This window comes from Dendropsophus ebraccatus, chromosome 10 (assembly GCF_027789765.1).
Source record: "Dendropsophus ebraccatus isolate aDenEbr1 chromosome 10, aDenEbr1.pat, whole genome shotgun sequence".
Taxonomy (NCBI): domain Eukaryota; kingdom Metazoa; phylum Chordata; class Amphibia; order Anura; family Hylidae; genus Dendropsophus; species Dendropsophus ebraccatus.
In genome coordinates, this window is record NC_091463.1 from 76,384,574 (window position 1) to 76,402,200 (window position 17,627).

At 44.7% G+C, this 17,627-nt stretch overlaps 1 protein-coding gene across 1 annotated transcript; it reads left to right on the forward strand.

Moving 5' to 3' along the window:
- The first annotated feature begins 351 nt into the window (after positions 1 to 351).
- LOC138766096 (cytochrome P450 2C18-like) lies at positions 352 to 12,805 on the forward strand. Its single transcript, XM_069943440.1, has 10 exons — positions 352 to 433; positions 1,376 to 1,577; positions 2,865 to 3,027; positions 3,138 to 3,287; positions 5,265 to 5,425; positions 6,696 to 6,872; positions 7,839 to 7,980; positions 9,957 to 10,144; positions 12,144 to 12,285; positions 12,623 to 12,805. Exons 2-10 carry the CDS (start codon positions 1,401 to 1,403, stop codon positions 12,775 to 12,777), a joined length of 1,455 nt encoding a protein of 484 aa, XP_069799541.1. The 5' UTR covers positions 352 to 433; positions 1,376 to 1,400; the 3' UTR covers positions 12,778 to 12,805.
- Positions 12,806 to 17,627: the final 4,822 nt, after the last annotated feature.

Below are 17,627 nucleotides of genomic sequence, written 5' to 3' on the forward strand. Positions count from 1 at the left end.
TGTCCAACATTTTTTGTTGTGGTTAGGAAGTTTGGTTATCTGAGTGCATTATTTTGTTTTATTTAATTTTTTTTATTATTATTTTTGGCAATGAATATATTTTTGTATAATCATCAGAAATGTGGAAAGAGGAACATATAAAACTCTTGTACAGTGTTTATCAGTAGTATCCATCAACAAGTGGAATTTATTCAATAGAATTAGTAAAGGTGTTTTTCGCTAGATACAATTGCCTCTGACACAGCATTTTTGTGACATTCTGTATTTATACTAGAAGAAATATTAGTGCCAGAGGGAGAGGCTTAGCATTGCTGGTTATTGGGTTAAAGGTCTGAAAATACAAGGGCGGAGAGTCTAGCAAAACAATATCACATGCTTTGTAGCCTGGAATTCTGCAGATCCCCTGGATACAGCTGACAAGTGTATATCTAAGGTTAGTAGATACACCGTGCTGGGGAGAGGAAAGTGTTTGAGAATAGGGATTCAATGTCATAAAAATAGATTGTAAGCAGAGGTGTGACACAATGTCCTTGTTTTATTTGACTTAGTTTTAGGATTATCAGGGCACTTTATAGGGGTTATAGGGACATGTAGACCTTTGATGGACCACCTTGCTAGAAGACACAAAGTAGGAAAAGGAGAATTAGCTAAGAAAGATGAGTCCGGAAATGGAAGTAGACAAGATAAAACTGAACTTTCCTTGTGTTTTTTTTTAATGGTTTATCGTATTGTGTTTTATACAATGCTTTTCAATTGACACCGTCCTCTATGAGTAGCTTTACATGCATTTCTCTGTATACCTGCCTAAAACTTTTGCACAGAACACACACACACAAATGTATTTTTTACTGTACCACGTTATTGATAAGGGTTTGTTGGTGAATAATTGTGGCTCATTGGTCATTATGTCCTATACATTTGTACCATAGTACCTTATTAAAGGGAAACTGTCACCCCCCCCCCCCCCCCCCCGTGTCGGGGTGAAGTCCACCTGACCCCCCCTTTCCCCCGCGCTCCCGCTATAGGCCCGGATACTTACTCTATTTTGCCAAGTCCCGCTCCTGGAGCTGGTCCCGGGACGGGACGTGCGCTGCAGAGATGAGTCTGACGCCCATAGAGAATGACGACTCCATTCTTTCTCTATGGGCATCGGACTTATCTCTGTAGCGCGCGCGTCGGGCTAACGACAAGGATATCTCCATCCCGGGACTGGCTCCAAGAACGGGACTTGGTGAGATGGGGTAAGTATCCGGGGCTCTAGCGGGGGGTCGGGTGGCCTTCACCCCGGCACGGGGGTGACAGGTTCCCTTTGACTGTAGAACAAACCCAAACCCACTGATCAATCTGGGCCATGTTTCCTGTTTGTGTGTTTTAGTGATATTTACTTGTGCTGGCCTGCAATGATGGATTTTGGACCTGGATGGATACTTGTTCTATGTATCACCTTTCTCATTCTTATCATCATGTGGTCAGAGAGGAGTAAACGGAAGGAGATGCCTCCTGGACCAACTCCACTCCCACTTCTGGGAAACATCCTACAGCTGAACATAAAAGCAATGCCTCAGTCACTAATGACAGTAAGAATGTATTATCTATAACATCCAACTATTGTATTAATTGTTTTAGGTGAAGAGAGAGAGGAAAAAGTGCAGGATCAGGGAGAGATGAGTATCAAAGTCAACAAGATTTTATTTTAATTAATTTATTTATTTTTCGGGGGGGGGGGGGGCTCTGTAATTTATAGGGGCTCTGTAAACAAGGTGAAAGTGGTTTATGCTTAAGGGTGCGTTCATGCTCCTGCTTGAAGATCTGCCTGAATATAATGGAGCCTATGGGACGGGCTAGCGGCGGAATCTGCAGGAAGTTCTTCACGCAGAATCTGTAGAGTGAACGCACTTTAAGGCCATGTTCACATGGCATAAGAGACCGGCCGTTCCGTGACTCGGCCGGGTCACGGATCAGCAGATCTCTGCAAAGATCATCCTGGCTGCAGTACCGGCTGAATGATCTTTCGGCCTGCAGAGTTTTGATATGGGCACATCCGTGCACACCTGCATCAGAACTCCCATAGCTCACAATGAAGCTTGCTGCCGCTCGCTTCATTGTGTAAACTGACAGGGTTTTCTGTGGCCGTTACTTAGTGAATAGCGGCCGCAAAAAACTGACATGTCAGTTGTTTGCGGCGCTGTGAGGGATCCTGGCCGGAGCGTATACTATGTGTATATGCTCCGGCCGGGATCCCATAGACGAACATGCAGCGTAGCTATTCGTACAAAGTACAGCCGTTGTTGCCAATTGCAACAACTGTCTTACTTTTACGCTGTGTGAACATAGACTAAGTTTGTATATAAGGTATGTTTGGTCTAGGATTTGTAGATAAGGGTGTCTAGTCTGGAGTGCATATACTAGAAAGCCTGTATCAGAGAGGGGAGGGGGGTCCTGACCTATAGTCTGAATACAAGGCTGGTGTGTAGGCTAAGGTCTGTGTGTGTGTGTGTGGGGGGGGGGGGGATCATTCTAATTTGGGGTCCAAGTTTAGGGGTCTGGTGGGTGGTACATATTCATTTTGGATCTGCTGAGTAGGACCATTAAAGATTTTTGTGATTCAAATGTTGTAGTTTGGATATTTGTTATATATAAATAGGCTGGGTAAGAAGCAAAAAATGGCTCCCTTCATTAAAAAACTCTCTAAGATCCCTTCTCAAAACTTGGCCAGTATAAGCTTAAAAAAAAAAAAAAAAAAAAAAAAGAAGCATCCCAAGTGGGGACTGAAATATTTCTGAACGATGGAAGACTAAACACTGCAGTTAATTATTAGAATAGATAGATGGATACGAATTGATGTATTTTTGCTCTTGCTATAGCTTGCCAAAACTTACGGAGATGTCTTCACTATTTATCTGGGCTCCAGGAGAGTGGTCGTCTTACATGGATGTGATGCCGTTAAGGAAGCTCTAATAGACCATGCGGAGGTTTTCAGCAAAAGAGGGAGAATTCCTGTAGCTGAAATTGTGTTTAAAGATTTTGGTAAGTAATAAATATGAGGCATTTGTTCTGTGACTGATGTATACAGACAGAAATCCTATATACAAAAACTTGGGATTTATTATGTCACATTCGATCTCTTGTGCCTGTAGGAGTTATATTTAGCAATGGAGAACGCTGGAAGCAACTCCGTCGATTTTCCCTCACTACTCTGAGAAATTTCGGAATGGGGAAAAGAAGTCTCGAGGAACACATTCAAGAAGAAGCTCGGTTTTTAAGAGATGAGTTTAACAAAAGGAAAGGTTAGTAAAGAAAATGTAGCATCAGTTGAGTTTAGCCCCCAGTACACAAAGCAATCTCCTGGACTGGAGCAAGCTAATGCAAAGCTGTCAGGTCAGAGATTGCTTGCACCTCGTTCCCCGCTCGCTGCCGATGCTATTACATGCACTGAAAGCAAGGGGCTGCGGGAGGAGTCCATAGGAGTCTGCTGCTGCTTCTCCTATTACACAGAGCGGCAGCAGATTGTTGCCAACGAAAGACAACGATCAGCTGACATTGTGCCGTAATACGGCCAAAAATCTCTTCGTGTAATAGGGCCTTTAGTCTTCCATCTTCAAAGTTAACTTTGGTTTGCTTTAGTTATTCTTTGACTGACAGGTCTTCTCCTACTCTGTGTGTCATGCTCGGGTGTCTGTCATTGGAGATCAGGGGCTGGGCCTATCCATTTCTGAACCTGACCCCTGGTTTCCCATAAAACACCTCCAGTGTCTGCACTACTTGCTGGTTATTGTATATTTATACTGCTACATCTTCCTCTGTATCCCTTGTCTGCATTAGGGTGAGTTCAGACTACAGAATCCCCGCAGATAAATTCTGACAGATTCCGTAGCTCGCACCCGTTCACGGTGGCGCAGATATCTGCCGGCTCTATAGACACCATTCTATGGGCGGCCCGATTCCGCTACCCCCTGAAAGAATTGACATGTCAATTCTTTTGTAGGAATGTGGAATCCGTCTGTGCATAGAATGGTGTCTATGGCACAGGCAGAGAGGCGCGCCGCCGTGAACGGGTATGAGCTATGGAATCCGCTGGAATTTGTACACCCTTACGTTGTTGACCCCTTGTTCTGATTCTTTGACTTATCTTGTTATCCGCCTGCCCTAACCTATTTTGCTTATCTTTGACTTCGAGTTTGAAATCTGATTTTGTATTTTATGTGCCAGGCTGTTGTGACCTAGGACTGTCGACCATTCTTTATTGTGTTTCTTCATTTGTCTGCATTTTTGTGTTTCATCTATATAGATCGGGGACTGTCGCCAAGTTACCCGCTGCCGCCTATGGCAGATAGCGATAAGTAGAGAGGGACACAGGGGCAGCTTCCAGCTTAGGATCCACCATTCCATGTCTGCCTCTTTTCTATCTCCTGACAATTCCTAACAATTGGTCTTTTATGTAAAACACATTGATTCTGGTGCTTTTTCACTGATAATGGTGCCATTAAACTTGGAATTTAATTTGAGAGCAATTTTAGGGACTGCGCATTTGTTTTGCTACAATCTATGAGACCAATATTTTTATGTCAGGCCTTTACTGTCATTGCCTTGATTTAACACGACTGTCAGGGGACTCAGGCTGTCTCCACCTTCCCCACTGAATGGGAAGACAGTAGGAGTCAAATGCTGATGGTTCGGGTTTGTACGAACCCAAACCTGGCCCAGTTAGCTCATCTCTACTTTTGACATTTCTGAAGCTCTTCTAATGGTCTTATTACTTAAGGTGATTATTGGCTGAACTGGGCAAAAACTCCCTGTATAATAGATTGTTTGTGTCCCTTACAGAGTGTTCGATCACTGAAAAACACATCAGAATACAAAATTCAACTCATTATTTGTTCTTTCCACCTCTCTAAAAATAGACTGGAAAGTAACTAAAAATGTTTGCATCTAGCCTACACTGATACAATGGAAAGTACAGGTTGTTATACAATTAGGTATAAGCAGACTAAAAAGATAACTGTGCCCTTAGGGCATAAATTATGTCTAGTCCCTATGGTATTACTGGTTAGTTTGGGTGCAGGTTTTGCAACTTAGTTCCATTGAAATGAATGGAGCTTAATTGCAAACCACAGCTGAACTGGAGACAATGCTGCCTCTGGAAGAAAGTGGCCATGTTTTTCTAACACTGGATAATCCATGTAAGTGTTGTTTAAATATAATGCAAAAAAAGTATTCAACCTGTGCTTTACTTCACCTCTAAATATTCCCACTCTTTATCCCAGGCATCCCTTGTGATCCAACATACTTTTTAACCTTGGCAGTTTCCAATATGATCTGTTCCATTGTTTTTGGAGAACGGTTTGAATATGATGACAGGAAATTTCTTGGACTTCTTGCCTTGTTAAAAGAAGTTTTTAATTTATTAAACTCTGGAACTGGACAGGTATACATTTGTGTATTTTTTCTGCAATTTCATTACTTTATTTCTTCTTTGTTACTTATGATATATTCTAGATAATGTGGTTTACAGATACAACATAAATCTTGTCTTCAAGTTGGGTTACTCCATTTACTTCTATAGATCTGAGTTGCAAAACCCTACCCAAACTGGAGACAAGAGCTGTCCCTGAAAGAAAGTGGCCATGTTTTTTTTTAATAGTGGATAACCTCTTTAATGATGTGATTGCCACAATACTGGTGGTCAAATTCAACCCAGCAATGCCCTAAGGCCTCATCCACACACCAGTTTTTCTTTTGGGACCTCAGAAATAAGGATCAGTGTTGTTCTGGAGAAACCATCCATATGGCATCAGTGATGCATCAGTTTAGAAAGATAATAAGTGGCCATTGGGAGAAGCCAGCCTAAGGTTTCTGCAAAAACTGACTATATAAAAACCTACTTTTTTTACAGAAAGATCTGATATGTGGATGAGGCCTTACTGTGATGATTGTTACTATAACTTAGTTCATTTTCCTTGTAAAGGGGGTTGCTTAAATTTTTGGGCAACATTATTGGGGGTGGGGTGGATTTACTAGTATAAAAAAAAAACCAACACAATTTTTGAATACATATTTTGCAAAAAAAAAATAAAATAAACTTTTTAAAGGGAACCTGTCACCCCCCGTGCCGGGGTGACAGGCTCCCGACCCTCCGTTAGAGCCCCCTATACTCACGTGATCCCGCCGGGTCTCGCTTCTGGAGATGGTCGGGTCACAGAGATATCAGCCGCTGCAGCCCGGCGCGCGAGCTCCTCAGATGAGTCCAACGCTCATAGAGAATGACGGAGCGCTGGACTCTCCTGTCATTCTCTATGAGTGTTGGACTCATCTCAGGAGCGCGCGCGCCGGGCTTCGGAGCCGATATCTCCGTGACCCGACCATCTCCAGAAGCGGGACCCGGCGGGATCACGTGAGTATAGGGGGCTCTAACGGGGGGTCAGGAGCCTGTCACCCCGTCACCGTTTTGTCTCACTACTGTTAATGTCAGCACCCTAGCTCCTTACATAGCATAACCCTAAGAGTTGATCCTTGAGACTAATGATACAATGCTGCAATTATAGGCGGTCTACCAAAGCAGAGATAGCTCTGGGAATACAGAATCTTAAAAAATGTCAAATAAACCATAATTACTGATGGTTGGGGGTTGCAGTCTTTTTTTTTTCTGGGTGTCTTAAAAAAAAAATTTCAAGATATTATTATTATCTTCTTTTCAGCTAGTTAACGCTTTCCCCAAACTTTTTCAACTTATCCCTGGACCACATCGAAAAATATACCAAAATCTTAATTCTCTAAAACAATTCGTACAGGGGAAAGTGAAGGAACATCAGGAGACGTTGGACCAGAATTGTCCTCGGGATTTTATAGATTGTTTCTTAATAAAGATGGAGGAGGTGAGATTTTGGATATGGGATACTTACAATCAAAGAGGTAACCTGAAATTTGCTAAATCTGTACTAAACTCCTCCAACCATTACATATCTTTTCTAACAATATTTATGTGATAAAAGGACCTTTTGGACCCTTCTTCCTATAGCTTAGCGCCTAAAAGAATGTTAACGCTTCCATGACCGATGTGCTATTTGGCCTTGATGCCCAGAGCAAAGTTTAATATTCAGGAGTTCTGCATTCATAAGCAAATATGTGCTTCACTATGGAGAAGAAAGTGCCAGAAAAGAACATGCAATTATCAGGATATACACACGTCATCCGGCACTTGGTTGTTGTTCAATACATGGTGTGAAAACAACGGCCGCTGTTCCATTGACTTCAATGCATATCATTGCAGTATGAAAAGAACGGCAGTTGTTTTAATGGAAAACAATGTCCATTCTTTTAAAAAATAGTAAGTTGTGTGAACATAGCCTCAATTAGAGTAACACAGCCTCATCATAACATTATATGGACTCCATATAAATAGAGCTATTCTTCCCTAGACATTTCTATTGTTGGATTCCAGATGGAATTGGTGACATATAAAGCAAGAGTACATCCCTTGCGGATCTCTATAGGTGTCATATTACAGTTCCATATTGAACAGAACAATATTACAACTGTGCGCAAGAGTAATTTTGAGCAATTTTGTCCAGTCGAGTATGGTGCTCAATCGAGCACGATGTTCGACCAAGTACCTTGTGGTGCTGTGGTGCTTGTATACAAAAAGCTTGTTGAAACAAGTTTTAAGGCTGTGGAAATAAAAAAATGCTCAACTCAAGTAATGAGCACTCGAGCATTTAAAGTATTTCAGTTCTCGATCAACACTATGCATGAGCACTAAGAATTAACTGAACTCTGCGATATACTTTGTTCTATTGTAAATGATGATTAAACCTTGACACTTATAAAATTTCTACCCCCAGGAGAAGGGGAACCCTAACACAGAGTTCTATTTCGATAACTTGTTTGTTACTGTTTTGAACCTCTTCTTTGCCGGAACAGAAACAACAAGTACAACACTGAGGCACAGCTTAAGACTCTCACTCAAGCACGCTGACGTACAAGGTAGATGTAACCAATAAAAACTATAGAGTGTATGTTTTCTCTGTGAATGGATTATCAGTTATATAAGAGTGGATATCTGTTAGCATATAGGTTTCTTGAATTAAGTTACTGTATGAATGTATGAACAATGGAGGTCTTACTGCTGAGATCCTCACCAAAAAGTGGTTCTCAAGTGGTAATTGTGAATAGAGCAGAAGTGCACTTGTATGGCCATTAATTTATTCAATATTTATGGAACTGACAATGATTTCCAAGTATGACTATACATTCATACCTATCCTTTGGATAAATAAATGCTAGTTGGCCAACCCCCATAAGAATTGTTAATGAGTGGTAAGTGGGAAATGCTTTAAGCAATATTCCAAGCAAAGATTTTCAGGATATTTTAATAGTGTATGATAGTTTCGGTACATGTTACTTGGTTCTTTCTGCAACCTTTGGTCATTTAAAGAGTGTCCATGCTTGGCCTGCTTCTTCATCCTACTTATCTGTTTTCAGGCTGGTTATTTATTTATGTAAAGAACAATGAAACCCTTAGGATAAAATCACACGGGCGGATCCACTGGGAGTCTCACGCATGAAATTCGCAGCTAATCCGCAATACACATATTAATAATAATAAGAATAATACATGCATTGCGGATTAGCTGCGGATTTTGTGCGTGAGACTCCCGGCGGATCCACCCGTGTGAATTTACCCTTAAACAGATAGATTGGGCCCTAGAAATGATACAGTGCCTTTATATATTAAACTATTAGGAATACCAAAAAATTCCATGGTTTTCATAATGCGTGACTGTCATTAAAAAAAGAAAACTTTGACTTGTCACAGAGACATGTCAACATTTTTGATGGTTTGGGGTGCCAGTGCTGAGACCCCCACAATCTCTATATATACCCAGGTGAAATGTGTGTGTGAGTAGTTCAATCCTTTTCTCGCTGCTTGATTCAATCCATTGCAGGAGATGGAATCCAGAAGAAGTTTAAGCAGAAACTATCCTTTAACAAGTTGGGTCATGCAATGAGCTGAATAGTAAAGCACACAGCCTAATTTCATGTTCACACTACGTAAATCTACGGCCGTAGTTCTCGCCCCAAAACTACAGCGGTAGATTTGCGGGGTAGAACATAGCATTGTTTGCTATCGGATCCCAGCCGCAGCGTACACACATCGTATACGCTCCGGCCGCTACCCATGCGGCGCCGCAAACAACTGACAGGTCCATTATTTGTGGATGGAATTAAATGAATTCCGGCCGCAGAAAGACCTGTCAGTTCACACAGTGAAGCGAGCGGCTCCGGACGCTTGCTTCACTGTGGGCTATGGGAAGCTCTGATGCGGGCGCGTGCTGATGCGCCCACATCAGAGCTCAATGGAGGAAAGATCATCCGGCCGGTACTTAAGTACCGGCCGTGATGATCCGGGCTGAGACCGGCCTTTCCGTGACCCGGCCGGAGTCACGGAACGGCCGGTCTCATCCGTAATGTGAACATAGCCCCAAACAATAGACAAAAGTTTTAGATGACCATTGACAGGCCACAATAATCTGAAAAAAGTTGGCTGTGTATTTTTGGTCAATAATCAGACGAAAGATCTTTCAGATAAGAATGTTCTCACAATGTTCCCAGAGAGATTGTTTATCCTTTATTGATCATGTATGGCCAGTTTGAATAGCTATAATGGTCAATGTGGACTAAAATGTGTATGGCTGCGTCTGGTTTTCAGCTATAAATTTATTTACTGACAAAGTTTATGACCACTTTTATTGTGTAATACCTATACTAATTAAATTCAGGTTGCTGAAAACAGACATTTTGGACCTAAATTACGCCATGTCAATAACATGTTGTCATTATGGAGCACATGGAGGGACACGAGACATTAGTTACAAGTTTTATTATTTTTTGTGAAAAGTCTTCAACTATCTGTTTTGTAAAATTCATAATAGCAAAAACATTGATTTCTGTGTCCACAGCCAAAGTTCAAAAGGAAATTGATACCGTTGTTGGTCCGGATCGTAGTCCTTCTATCGAGGATCGGAGCAAGATGCCATATACAGAGGCTGTGATTCATGAGATTCAGAGATATGCAGACATTGTCCCAATGGGTTTGCCCCATGCAGCAGCGGAGACCACCAAGTTCAGAGGATACACAATCCCCAAGGTGAGAGGAAATGTGCACTTTACAATATTTTTGAACAACATTAGATTGGATTCATGATCATAACATGATGTCCTTTATTACTTAACTGTATGATGTATTAGACATTGAGCAATTTATAGATTAAATGCTACTTAGAAAGGCTTAAAGATGAAGTCATACGAAAATGGAAAATGGTAGGCTGGGAGATGGGGAAAAAACAATAGTAAACTCACCCTTCTTTGTACCTCTACCGGGTCACTTTGATGACCGCCAGCTGTCATCTTCTACTGTTAACTGGCTATTCCAGCTGCAATTGCTCGCTCAACCAGTCGCTGACTGGGGCAGTGTTCTGCCCCAGTCATTGATTGGCTGAGCGGGCAATCACTTAGCCGGCACGTGACAGTGCATTCCAAACGCATATGTGGAAACACAGCCTAAGGGTTGCAAGGGTGTTCATTTTAAGTATAGAGTTTAGCCACTGAAATGCAGACATAATGTGCCCCATGGCCCTTCAGTTATACAGCTGTATAGCTCATGAAGATGTCTGATACATTTTCTGTACCTCTCCTTGCAACCTTGCATAAACAGTAAATAGTGAGACTGGTTCAGTTGCCCCTAGCAACCCATCAGATTCCACTTCTCAATTCACAGACTCTTTGGAAAATGAAAAGTGGAATCTGATTGGTTGCTAGGGGCAACTGAGCCAGTTTCACTTTACACCATGTTTGATAAATCTCCTCATATGTGTCCACAAATGTAGGTAAAAAGGTTCCTAATGTCAGAAACCTTGGGGGGGGGGCGGGGGTTTATCAAACTAGTGTAAAGTAGAATTGTACTAGTTGCCCCTAGCAACCAATCAGATTCCACCTTTCATTTTTCAAAGAATCAGTGAGAAATGAAAAGTGGAATCTAATTGGTTGCTGCGGCAACTAAGACAATTCTACTTTACACCAGATTGATAAATCTCCGCCTAAGGGTACAAACCCACTGGGCGGATCACTGCGGATCCCTGCTGTTTACTTAATGGCAGAGAAACTCGCAGCAGGGATGTACATCCCACTGCGAGTTTGTCCGCAGCCCGCCCGTTAACCCCCCGTAGGCTGGAGCGAAAACATTACCTGGTCCTGCTCCGGCTTGCTTCGGGGGTTCCCGGCAGGTCCCGCTCAGCCAATCAGTGCGCTGCCCCGCCGCAGCGCACTGATCAGCTGAGCGGGACATGAAGACACCAGAAGCCCCGAAGCAAGCCGGAGCGGGGACCAGGTGATGTATTCGCTCCAGCCTACGGGGGGTTAACGGGCGGGCTGCAGGCAAACTCGCAGCGGGATGTACAGCCCTGCTGCGAGTTTCTCTGCCATTGAGTAAACAGGGCAGGGATCCACAGCTAGTCTCGCTGCAAATTCACAGAGAGAAATTTGTTGCAGATCCGCCCAGTGGATTTGTACCCTTTAAAGCAAATCTGTATCGCTCATTAGCTCTTTTCAATCCATGCACTGCTGAGGATCTGTCTCTTGGGGTTGGTCTTCAGGTAAAAGAAAAAACTTTTTTCATTCAGGCAGTGTGGTGTGGTGCTGTGTCAGTGGCAGGGCATAGAACATCCATGCCCTCGGCCTGGGCTGGATCTTCATGTTCTGCAGGCCTAGGACAAGGGTGCTCTAGGCCCCACCCCTTGTACATGGTGCCGTCTGAATAAAATGTTTTTTTTACCTGAATACCAGTCCAAGGAGACAGATAAACCATGGATCAGGCATGGATTGAGAAGACATACACCAACAAAGAATATCTAGTACCCCAAAGGTCAATCAAATAATACCAATTTTGATCATTTGAAAAAACTTTATTATACACAATCACAAAATACAACTATAAAAACCAGATTTGGGAAGGCCATGATGTAGGATCTCATTCTGATAATATGTGTCTTGTAGAGGCTCTGCAGGGAATCTGAACACTAGGGAACTGCATATTTCATATGATTGAATATATGTATTGTTTTCTGATGCTTCTTATTATTGCATTGAAGGATACCACTGTGTTCGTTTTCCTGTCATCTGTACTGAAAGATCCCAAATATTTCAGAAATCCATCAAAATTTGATCCGCAACATTTTCTAAATGACAAGGGGGAGTTTAAGAAGAATGATGCTTTCTTGCCATTTTCAACAGGTATGAAACAGAATATACATTTTTATGACAGTGGTATGAGATACTTTCTTGCATAAACAGCACCAATCCTTTCCTCAGGTTGTGTGTGGTATTACAATTCAGCCCCATTCACTTGAGAGGCCCTGAGCTGCAAGAGTGGTGCTTAAGAAGCTATGTTTTTCTAAGCCTAGACAACCCCTTTAAGCCCAGCCCTCATTTCATGACTGGTACAAAAAAAGAGGTCCCAAATGTTTGTTCAAAATGGGGCTTGCACATTTCTTTTTTTTTTTTTTTTTAAGCTAGAAAACTGGTGTATTGAGTTTAGTAACTCTCCCTCTTTTGTGTCCATTCTTTATAGGACGAAGGGTTTGCCTAGGGGAAGGAATGGCAAGAATGGAGATCTTTCTGTTTCTGACCTTTATCCTGCAGAACTTCAGCTTGGAATCAGATGAGGACCCTTCGGATATTGACATCACTCCTCTTCCTTACAAGATACGTTTTGTTCCTCGCTAAAAGCTACTTAATAAAAATTCTTTCTGAATCACTTGTATCTGTGGTACATATGATCTTCTCATTTCTATATATTGCATATAAGCAGGGTACAATGCACACCTTATGATAGTCATGTGCCGCGTGTAGGTGAGTTGGATTCTGAAATCTACATGAGACTTGAAACTTGAATATCATAACACACAACAAAGTCCCACCATAATGGAGCTCCAAGTATTTGTTATAGTGCTTGAAAAGCACTATATTGTAATCCGTCTTCTTCTTCTTCTTCTTCTTCCGTTTCTTCTTCCAGCCATTTTTCTGCGCGTAATACAGCCCGAACCGCTTTGTGCACACACTCCATTCAAACTGCGTTTTGAAGCCCTCGGCGGTGTGAGGTGTGCTATTTTTCGTTTCGATCGGATTTGTCGTTTTTAAGAAATTTACGTTAAACGACCCCAAATTTCCCATAGAAAATAATGGCCCATTGCAAATAATGGCCACACTCTAACTGCTAACAGCCAATCACAGCACATATGCAAATAGCTGAGATATAGCAGCCAATAGGAACTCTTAAGGTTTTGTCAGGCAATGTATCACACCATCCACAGTCACATGTCCACTATTGGCCAATAGAAGATGTAATATATGGAAGGTCCTTATTTTGTCTCACTGACATGAGGAAGATTGTCATGGTAACCGAGCAATGGTCTTTACCATTATAAGTACCCAGATCGCTCTTAAAGGGACCTAGGTCGCCCTTAAAGGAACGCAAGTCGCTCTTAAAGGGACCCAAGTCGCTCTTAAAAGGACGGGAGCCATGTCGCTCTTAAAGGGACCCAAGTCGTTCTTAAAGGGACCCAAGTCGCTCTTAAAAGGACGGGACCCAAGTCACTCTTAAAGGATCCCATGTAGCTCTTAAAGGGATCCAAGTCGCTCTTAAACTGACGGGACCCAAGTTGCTCTTAAACGGACGGGACGCATGTTGCTCTTAAAGGGACCCAAGTCACTCCAAAAGGTATGGGACCCATGTCGCTCTTAAAGAGACACATGTCACAAGAGCGAACTGGGTCCCTTTAAGAGCCACCTGGGTCCCTTTAAGAGCGTCCTGGGTCCCTTTAAGAGCGTCCTGGGTCCCTTTAAGAGCAAAGTATGTCCCTTTAAGTGTGAAATTGGTCCCTTTAAGAGTGAAATTGGTCCCTTTAAGAGCGATCTGGGTCCCTTGAAGAGCGACCTGGGTCCCTTTAAGAGTAAAATATGTCCCTTTAAGAGCGGAATATGTCCCTTTAAGAGTGAAATGGATCCCTTTAAGAGCGAAATGGGTCCCTTTAAGAGCGACCTGGGTCCCTTTAAGAGTGACCTGGGTCCCTTTTAGAGCGAAATATGTCCCTTTAAGAGCAAAATGGGTCCCTTTAAGAGCGACCTGGGTCCCTTTAAGAGCAAAATGGGTCCTTTTAAGAGCGACCTGGGTCCCTTTAAGAGCGAAATGGGTCCCTTTAAGCGTTAAATTGGTCCCTTTAAGAGCGACCTGGGTCCCTTTAAGAGCGACCTGGGTCCCTTTAAGAACGACCTGGGTCCCTTTAAGAGCGACCTGGGTCCCTTTAAGAGCGACCTGGGTCCCTTTAAGAGCGACCTGGGTCCCTTTAACAGCGAAATATGTCCCTTTAAGAGCAAAATGGGTCCCTTTATGAGCGACCTGGGTCCCTTTATGAGCGACCTGGGTCCCTTTAAGAGCAACCTCGGTCCCTTTAAGAGCGACCTCGGTCCCTTTAAGAGCGACCTCGGTCCCTTTAAGAGCGACCTCGGTCCCTTTAAGAGTGACCTGGGTCCCTTTAAGAGTGACCTGGGTCCCTTTAAGAGCGACCTGGGTACCTTTAAGAGTGACCTGGGTACCTTTAAGAATGACCTTGGTCCCTTTAAGAGTGAAATATGTCCCTTTAAGAGCGACCTGGCTCCCTTTAAGAGCGACCTGGCTCCCTTTAAGAGCGAAATGGGTCCCTTTAAGAGCAAAATCGGTCTCTTTAAGAGCGACCTGAGTCCCTTTAAGAGCGACCTGGGTACCTTTTTAGAGCGACCTGGGTCCCTTTTTAGAGCGACCTGGGTCCCTTTAGGAGCAACCTGGTTCCCTTTAAGAGTGACCTGGGTCCCTTTAAGAGCGACCTTGGTCCCTTTAAGAGTGACCTGGGTCCCTTTAAGAGCGACCTTGGTCCCTTTAAGAGTGACCTGGGTCCCTTTAAGAGCGAAGGGACCCAGGTCGCTTTTAAAGAGACGGCACCCAGGATTAAAGTTTCTCTTAAAAGGAAGTCACTGGTAAAGGGGCGCTCTGGAAGTCACTGGTAAAGGGGCGCTCTGGAAGTCACTGGTAAAGGGGCGCTCTGGAAGTCACTGGTAAAGGGGCGCTCTGGAAGTCACTGGTAAAGGGGCGCTCTGGAAGTCACTGGTAAAGGGGCGCTCTGGAAGTCACTGGTAAAGGGGCGCTCTGGAAGTCACTGGTAAAGGGGCGCTCTGGAAGTCACTAGTAAAAGGGGCGCTCTGGAAGTCACTGGTAAAGGGGCGCTCTTTTCAAGCACTATGTATTTCCCTGGAAATGCAAATCTAGTTTTTATTTGCTACCCAACAATTGCCTATGGTTGGTCAGAGCATTTATCTTATGAGGAGGTCCCCTGCCCTTGAAAGTTCAGGAAGTTGATGGCTTAAGCTTAAGTGGTAGTGACATTATGTTACAGTTCCACCATGCAACCTTAAAGGGAACTAACCTAGAACAGTGTAACACAACAGCACAGATAATGAAGAGTAGGGGCAGGACACTATGGATACTATCTGAGACAATAGAAACAACATACATGTAAAAGCATAAACAATAATGTAAGAGAACCCAACATTAGCACGTAAGGTATAAGTGCATTTAGAACCATAGCAGCAGATTTAAAGGGGAACTTCAGGTAGAGATTAAAAAAAAAAAAAAAACTGCTGCAGAAGCATAAAGCATAAAGTCTATCCAAGTTTTAAAACTACCAAAAATTCATTTGCTTTGGGGGACTTCGTTCTGTATTGTTTGGCTGTACTTCCTAGGTGAGCAGTAGGACCAGGGGCGGTCTTGGCATTTCTGGGGCCCCAAGCAAAGTTATGTCTGGGGCCCCCCCTCGACTCGCGTTCCAAAACAATAGACCGCTGTGTGTTGCCCCCAGTAGTATATACCCCTTGTGCGCTACCGCCAGTAATATATACTCCTTCTGTGCTGCCCCCAATAGTATATACCCCTTGTGTCCTGCCCCCAGTAGTATATACCCCTTGTTTGCTTCCCCCAGTAGTATATAGACCCCTGTGTGCTGCCCCAGTTGTATATAGACCCCCTGTGTGCTGCCCCCAGGGGCGCCGCAATCATGAGGCGACCTGAGTCGTCTGCCTCAGGCGGCGCCACCAGCTGTCTTCATGGGGGCGGCATTCAGTGGCAGATTATAATATGAGCGGTTCAGGCGGCCGCCCACATTATAATCCGCCACTGATCGTACCATGTACCGGAGCCCCCCCGCGCCCGGACAGCATCTGTAATGAGATGCTGTGAGCAGGGGAGACTGTATTCATAAGCGCCGCGCTGTAATCAATCAGCCACGCGGCGCTTATTAATACAGTCTCCCCCGCTCACAGCATCTCATTACAGATGCTGTCCGGGCGCGGGGGGACTCCGGTAAATGCATTCCACGTCCGTGATCCGTCAGGATCACGGAACGTGGGAATGCAGCCTTAGTCCCCCGGCTGATGTGCGGCTGCCGGAGGTGTGCCATCCTGTCTCCGGCAGCGCGCGCATCAGAGAGATCCCCGTGCGCCGGAAGTCACAGCCACAGGCGCACGGGGAGCTCTCTGATGCGCGCGCTGCCGGGGACAGGACGGGACACCCCGGGCAGCCGCACATCAGCCGGGACCAGACCAGAGAGGCTCGACGGGGGAACGGATGGCAGGTGAGTTGTGTGCTGTTTTTTGTTTTTGTTTTATCTGCTGTGCAGGGGGGGGGGGGGGGGGATTGGGGGGGGGGAGAGGGAAGAGGGGGACCATCTATAAGGGGGGGGGAAGGGGACCATCTATAAGGGGGGGGGGGGAAGGGGACCATCTATAAGGGGGGGGGGGAAGGGGACCATCTATAAGGGGGGGGGAAGGGGACCATCTATAAGGGAGGGGGGAAGGAGGGGGACGATCTATAAGGGGGGACCATCTATAAGGGAGGGGGAGAGGGAAGAGGGGGACCATCTATAGGGGGGGGCCATCTATAAGGGAGGGGGGAAAGAGGGGGACCATCTATAAGGGGGGGACCATCTATAAGGGAGGGGCGGGAGGGGGACTGTCTATAGGGGGGGGGGGAGGGGACCATCTATAAAGGGGGGGGGGAAGGGGACCATCTATAAGGGGGGGGGGAAGGGGACCATCTATAAGGGGGGGGGGAAGGGGACCATCTATAAGGGAGGGGGGAAAGAGGGGGACGATCTATAAGGGGGGACCATCTATAAGGGAGGGGGAGAGGGAAGAGGGGGACCATCTATAGGGGGGGGCCATCTATAAGGGAGGGGGGAAAGAGGGGGACCATCTATAAGGGGGGGACCATCTATAAGGGAGGGGCGGGAGGGGGACTGTCTATAAGGGGGGGGGAAGAGGGGGACCATCTATAAGGGGGGGGAAGAGGGGGACCATCTATAAGGGGGGGGAGAGGGGGACCATCTATAAGGGGGGGAGAGAGGGAAGAGGGGGACCATCTATAAGGGGGGGAGAGGGGGACCATCTATAAGGGGGGGGAGAGAGGGAAGAGGGGGACCATCTATAAGGGGGGGGGGGAAGAGGGGGACCATCTATAAGGGAGGGGAAAGAGGGGGACCATCTATAAG